Raw genomic sequence first — 7,032 nt, 5'->3', positions numbered from 1 at the left:
TCCACAGAGAAAATGTGGCATGGGTGTGGGAAGGGTGGCCATGGTGGCTGCTGGGTGCAGGGAATGGGAGGAAGAGATGAGATGGGGAGGCGTTTTCGGGACTTGGAGTTGTCCTGGGTGGTGCTTCACGGTCAATTATGGGACATTGTAGATCCCTCCAGGGCCCACTGGATGGAACATGGGAGAGTGTGGGCTATGATGTGGACCATTGACTATGTACTCAGAGATGTACTTACCAGGTGCAATAGATGTGTCATGATGATGGGAGAGAGTGTTGCTTTGGCGGGAGTAGGGGGTGGGGGTGGTGGGGTTGAATGGGACCTCATATTTTTTTAATGTAATATTTTTTAAAAATTCAATTAAATTAAAAAAAAGAAACAAAACCAAAATGGTCCATGTAATACCTGTGACAATAAAGATAAGTAATAATTGCACATAATTAGAAAACTCAAAGCATACAGAAATAAATTGAATGAAAAATAAAAGTCTTTTTTTTTTTTTTTTTTGTCTTCCATAAAAATGTAGTTGCTCTGATTCTCAGTTTGCACTTTCCAAGCTAGGGTGAACATTAAACGAAGTACAACATGCAGAAAGAAATGAATTGTTCCTTGAAAAAGTCAGCTCCCTGTTGTTAGTTTGCAAACCACCAAGCCAAGATGCTAAAGAGATGCTCAAGTAACAAGCTGGGGAAGGGGATAAAGGATAGAATAAGGCTTCTCCTGCTCTAAATTTCTAAAACAGAGAGTGGTGCCTGCATGCCTCCCTGATATATATTCTCCCCATCTCTCAAACACTTCTTGTAACCTTCCTAATCCCACAAGTTATTTAAATGTATGTCTCACCTCCTTCAGCAATAAGCATAGGGTCTGAACAACAACACAAAAGGCCTTGTGGCTAAGAGAAAAAGGGAAAGAGTGAGGAAAAAGCAAGGAGGAAAACTCACTTTCCCAAGAATATAACTGAGCATGCAGTCATGTGAACATTGTAGAATAAAGGTGGAACCCAGTTTACCTTTGTACCTTGGGTGCAGGCAATCTTCGTAAAGTGCCAGCACAGGCTTTGGAGTCATATCACGCGGCTTTGTCATTTAATAGATTTATAAGTCCTTATAAATGTATCTGGATTTGTCTCCTGGTTCTGTCACTTTCTAGATGCACAGTCTTGGGCTGATAACCTTTTACCTCCTGGCTACTCATATGTAAAATTGGGTTAATGATTCTTACCTTATTGGATTGTTGTGAAGATCAAAGATTACGTTTGTAAAACGTTTGATGTTGTGCTTGGACATGAATCAGCGCTCAATAAATATTTGTTACAGTATTGATAAGCCTGAGTCCCGACTGACATAACAACTTGTTTGCTCCGGCTGGGTTCTCTACCCTTCCTCTCAATGCTGAGGATCCTACTAGCTCTTCCTCCTTGAATTAATCATAGTCATAATACTTTTTGACCTGCAACAGAAACCCTGTGGCCTCTAACAGCAACTAAGACTACACTTCCCAGAAAGCACTGCGGTCCTCTCCCTTCGCGTTGTATTAGTTCTTCCTGGAAGAACTTCCGGAATGTATGGGCGGGGCTAATGGAATTCTCTAATGAGCACGTTCTCTGAATGAGGGTCAGGGAAATTGACCAATGAATGTATTCGCAGAGGCTCCAAGAAACAGGAAGGTTGCTGGTGCAGCCGTCGTGGGCGGTGTCACTGCGCGGCGCTCGCTGGGCCGGTTGTATCTCAGCTCTGCTGTCTTGGCTTTCCCTGTGGCTCGCTGGTTCCTCCGCCGCCTGTTGACTCCGCTTCCATGTCCCTGGTGGGCACATCACTCCGGAGTCGCCACGCCCATGGCCGCTAGTCTGAGGGGTGCCGCGATCTCCTCCTCTTCCTCTACCTCGAGCTGCGACACTGACGACGAGGGCGTACGCGGCACCTGCGAAGATGCTTCTCTGTGCAAAAGGTACCTACGAGGCGAAGAATTAGGGGAGGTATCTCGGGGCTGGGACTCGGGTGGAAGGGGCCCCACGCTTAGACGCCAAAACGGATAATACACCCGTCAATTTGTGCTATCAGCTCTTCACCCCAGTGAAGTCCACAAAGTAGGGGTTCGTTCATGTAAGTTATAATTACCAAACGGTTGGTGTGTGCCAGGCATAGTGCATACCCCGGGAATCCTGTGATTAGAAATATAGCGCTGAACCAGGCAGATGTGGTGTCGGCCTTCTTGGAGCTAAAGTCTTGCTGGAAAGACAGACACAAATCAAATAACTTAACGATGAGTATGAGAGAGAGAACTGCAGGCTCTCCCTTTTTTGTAGGTTACATTCCATTTGGAGTTGTCATTATCATTGTGTAGCTGAAACTCAGACTAATGAGAAGGGAAATGACTTGTCCAGGGCCACAAAATTATTTGCAAAGCCAGTGCTAACACACTTAGTCTCCTGTTCCAGAAACTCTATAGGAGTCTTCTCTATTAGGGTGTGGTAGCATGCGGGTAGGTGTTGGAGAGAAAGAAAACATGAAGTTTAAATGTAGTCTTTCATTCATTTACTCATCAAAATTACTGAGAGCTTACTTTGTGCCAATGCCTTACTTTATGCTGGTTGCTGGGGATTCAATGACTGGGAATCCACAATGAAGATGACAGACATGTTGTTCTGAGGTAGTTACTCACAGTTTGCTTGGAAAGATAGACAGGAAACAAATAATCACCTCAGTACATAATTGAGAGTTGAAAAGGAGCAGAGGGTGCCAATAGAGCTTACAATTGATGCAGTAATGTTTGCTGAGATAGGGTGTAGGAAAGCATTCAGGCAGAGGATACAGCAAAGAGGAGAGTGGATTTTTAGAAGAACAGAAAGATTGTCCTAAAGGCTGAAAAATAGGCTGGGACCATTTAGGGACTGCAGAATGGGAAAAACTAGAGTTTTAGGATAAGCCAGAATGTAGTAGTTTATAATCACCCCTAGTATATTTTTGGGTTCCTGGAGACAAAGAATAGTGACTCAGAACTTGGACTCTGGTACCAGACTCTGTCAAACTGATTCAGGCTCTCACCCTTAATAGCTGTTTAAATTTGGGCAAGTTACCAAACCATTGTGTGCCTCACATTAAAATATGTATAATGGAGATAATATTACCTCCCTCATAAGTTGATTGAGAAGACTAAATTATTTTTAGTATCAGTGAAGCATGTAGAGCAGTGTCTGGTATATAGAAAGTATGATTACTTTATTAAGTAAATAAATAGACAAAGACTAAGGCTTGGAAGTAGTCCCTGGTGAAATTTTGTTAACTTAAATGGATTACACTTAACTTTCCTTCTCTTTAGATTTCAGTTGATATTGACCAAATAAATGCATGAACTGTATACTGCATAGCTATAGCACTGTTGAAATAGAAATAATTTTTCTAATATAGAAATATTTCTAATATTGAATGCCCTTTGCTGACAAGGAAAAGAAATTTAGTTATACAATAGTTTAGACACACAGAATAGTTCGTAGAAATTTGATAACTTGACTCTACTCAATAGTTTGCATATTTTCAGCTCTTCTCTGCCTCAGTTGTTGATGCTTTTTGAGTTTACCAATATCTGAACATTATAGGAGAAGTTTGGGTTTGGAACAATGAAAAATCTAAGGCAGTAGTTCCCAATTCGAACTGCACATTAGCACAGCCTTTAGAGCTTTTTAAGAAAAATGACAGATGCCCAAAAACAGTAGACCCTGAATCTGAATCTTCTGGGGCATATCTTGGACTGTACAGACTAGGCATATTGCCCATCTGGGTGCATTTCAGCAAAACATTTTGCAGTTTATTTCCCTCCTCTGAAATAAACCTACAAAGATCTTATGAGAATCCACAAATTAATGTTTTTAAACATTTTACAAAACTCACTGCCCTAAAACTTCTGTGATCCATTATTTGCATCTTTACTGTGACATATTAAACTCTTAAATTTTGTCAGTAAGTCCTGTTATTAAATATGGCATTCCTTGCATAACTCTTGGGCAAATTCCTCTCAATTTTCTGCCTCAGTCTCCTCTTCCTTAAAATGGAAATAATAATGGTAATCTTCCTTTTTTGGTGTGAGGATTAAATCAGGTAATCAATGCAAAGCACTTAGTATGGGGGTCTGGTAGACAGTGAAGTCCTCAATAAATTAATATTATTATTGATTTCCAATCTGGATATTATTTGAAGTTGCTGAATGTGTATTAGCTATGGGTCCAGCTGGTTCTGCCACACTAAGTTATGGCCATAAAATCCCTACCATAGTGGTAGGGCCTCCCAGAGCACATATGATTTTGTTATTTCTGTTTTAGTGTATTCCCTCTTTATGTACAGAATCCCTATGTTGATAATGATATTACCTGTCTCAGAGGGTTGTTGTGAGGTCTAAATGAATTAAATGTGGAGTGAGTAGTCAAAAATGATAGTTTTTGTAATTAGCACCACCCTCTTTTCCATCAAATCATTAGCCTCAGTATCATCAGAGACTCATTCTATCACTCCTAGTGTTCTATATTTAGAACTCTTCTAATTGGATATATTAAATTTAGGCTTAGTAATTCCTATTTAATTTGACAGATACTCATTGAGTATGTACAATGACAGCCATCTCCTCTCTGTCTTACTACTCTCTTCTTATACCCATCATGCTACTCCATACCCCTAAACCAGTTCCCTCACCTCAAACCCTCATTGTGTCCTCTGAAATTATCATTCCATGATCAACAGATTTTTATATTTCCTCAATCTGTCCTTAGCCATTCCTTCCCTCTCTTTGCCTTAACTCTGGCCCTTCCTTAGGGGTGTCTTGTTCTTGAAGCTTTCTCAAGTTGTGCCTCTGTTTTCTGATATCCTGCATATTTAGGATTAGGGAGTTGAAGATTTTTGTCCTCTATGGTATTTGTTTCACCAGCACATTTCTTTAAGATCCATCCTACCCTCTCCTCTTCATTGCTCTCTTTCCTGCTCCTAGTTACTCATCCTAATTCACTGAAGATTTGAACACCTGACTCTCAGATGTCTTCTTCATCTTGATTCTTAACATTATCCATGGTGATTTCAGAGTCCATCTGGAGGACTCAGCCAGCATATGGTACACTCATTTTTATCATTGCCTCATTTGCAGTGATTAACTCATCACCTGTGTTAAACAAGTTAGATAAATTACTTGTTGCAGCAAGGGATTATGCACACCGTGGAGAACCATGAGTTGTCTTAGTAAGAGGTTGTTAGAAAGAACTTGTAATGGTTCGGAGGAAGGTCTAAGAAAGCAGGAAATTGCCCTTGACTGGGTGCTGACTGCAGCCGGACAATTCTATAATTGGATATCTCAATCAGTCTGCTCCAGAATGAAGGTAGACTAGAATGAGATTGAAGTTATATTTAATAAAGAAGTAGTAATCACTTGTATTATATTGGAGCAAGGGATGTTTGATATTTTGAAGGTGGTACCTTGTTTTCGTCTGTTGCTAGATAAAATTATGAAATGTTCTTGTTTGATTTCATCACTGTCACAGAATGATCTTGTATTGGTGTTCAGTGAGGTTGTTGATGTCCAATAGGAGAACAACATGGCCTTGCTGTGAATGCCAGGCCGGCTTCTAACGACATGAGGCCCTCGTCGATGCTACTAGGCCACCTCCTCATCCAATTGTTTATGCTGTGGCAGAGTGATTTTTCAGTAACACCAATCTTATTCTATCACTTTATTACTTAAAACCTTTTTCTTCTCCATAAGCTATATGTAAAATACATGCTAAATTGTATGGCATACCATACCTTTTAGTGATCTGGTCACACAAGCCAGGATATTCAACTGCCAACTTGAAACCTCCTCTTGAATATCTCAAATTATCTCAAATTTATTATTTTCAAAACTGTGCTCAAGATCACTTTCCCATGTTCTCCTCCTTTTGCTTTACTCTGCCCAACTCAGTTCATGGTGCCATTCTTCATTCAGTTCACAATTATAAAAGGAAGGATCATCTTGAAAATGCCTTTCACTTTACCCTCTAATGGTAGTAACCACCCAGACTTGTGGATTTTATCTTCTGAATATCTCTGGATCTGCCACCTTTTTTCCACTTTTGCCTCTGCCATCCTCACCCAAGCTAAGGTCAAATGTGGCCTCAGCTACGGTTCTACTCCACTAATAGGGCTTCCCCATTCATTCTTAAGGATTGCCCCTCTTTAACTGCTCATTATTGGCTAGGGACCTAATAATGGAGTGCCGGCCAGTTTCCAGGTGCCTTGATGAGGTTGGCAGTAAGGGCTTCTGCTTGCCTTTTTTTTTTCTTTCTCTTTTTCGTATTTTTTTAATTGTATTTTTTTGAAGATACATAGATCACAAAAAATGTTACAGTAAAAATATAAGAGGTTCCCATATATCCCACACCCTCCCCCACACTCCTCCCGCATCAGCAACCTCTTTCATCATTGTGGCACATTCATTGCGTGTGGTGAATACATTTTGAAGCACTCCTGTACCTCATGGATAATAGTTTACATTGTACTTTCTGCTCTCCTCCGGTACATTCAGTGGGTTATGGCAGGATATGTAATGTCTGGCATCTGTCCCTGCAATATAATTTAGGACAAATCCAAGTCCCCAAAATGCTCCCACATCATATCTCTTCTTCCCTCTCCCTGCCATCAGCAATTACCATGGCCACTTTTTCCACATCAATGCTACAATTTCTTCTATTACTACTCAAAATTGTTCTGTAGTAGAATACCAGTAAGTCCACTCTAATCCATATTTTATTCTTCCTTCCTGTGAATCCTGGGATGGTGATGTCCACTCCACCTCTAAATCAAGAGAAGGCTTAGATCCCACATGGTTGATGGATGGGTTTTTCTTGCTTGTAGTTTTAGACTGTCTCTGTTCCCCTGGTGTGCTGACCTGGGTAAGTCCAACAAACTGAAGAGTAAGTGTTACAACTCTCCTGAGGCTCAGGGCCATGCTGGTACATGGACAGTCCAGAGATTCAAGTCTCCTGAGCATACACCAACCCCAGCACTGGCCACAG

At 40.8% G+C, this 7,032-nt stretch overlaps 1 protein-coding gene across 1 annotated transcript in view; it reads left to right on the top strand.

Annotated features, from left to right (window-relative positions):
• The first annotated feature begins 1,670 nt into the window (after positions 1-1,670).
• Positions 1,671-7,032, top strand: part of LCMT1 (leucine carboxyl methyltransferase 1) — a 90,079-nt gene continuing 84,717 nt past the window's right edge. The window contains exon 1 of the mRNA XM_004475968.4: positions 1,671-1,949. Coding sequence (XP_004476025.1) covers positions 1,837-1,949 — 113 coding nt within the window. The 5' untranslated portion in view covers positions 1,671-1,836. The remainder of the gene's footprint in view (positions 1,950-7,032) is intronic.

The sequence above is a fragment of the Dasypus novemcinctus genome, chromosome 23 (genome assembly GCF_030445035.2).
Source record: "Dasypus novemcinctus isolate mDasNov1 chromosome 23, mDasNov1.1.hap2, whole genome shotgun sequence".
Taxonomy (NCBI): domain Eukaryota; kingdom Metazoa; phylum Chordata; class Mammalia; order Cingulata; family Dasypodidae; genus Dasypus; species Dasypus novemcinctus.
The sequence above is the reverse complement of the archived record's forward strand: the minus strand, read 5'-3'. Positions and strand labels throughout refer to the sequence as shown.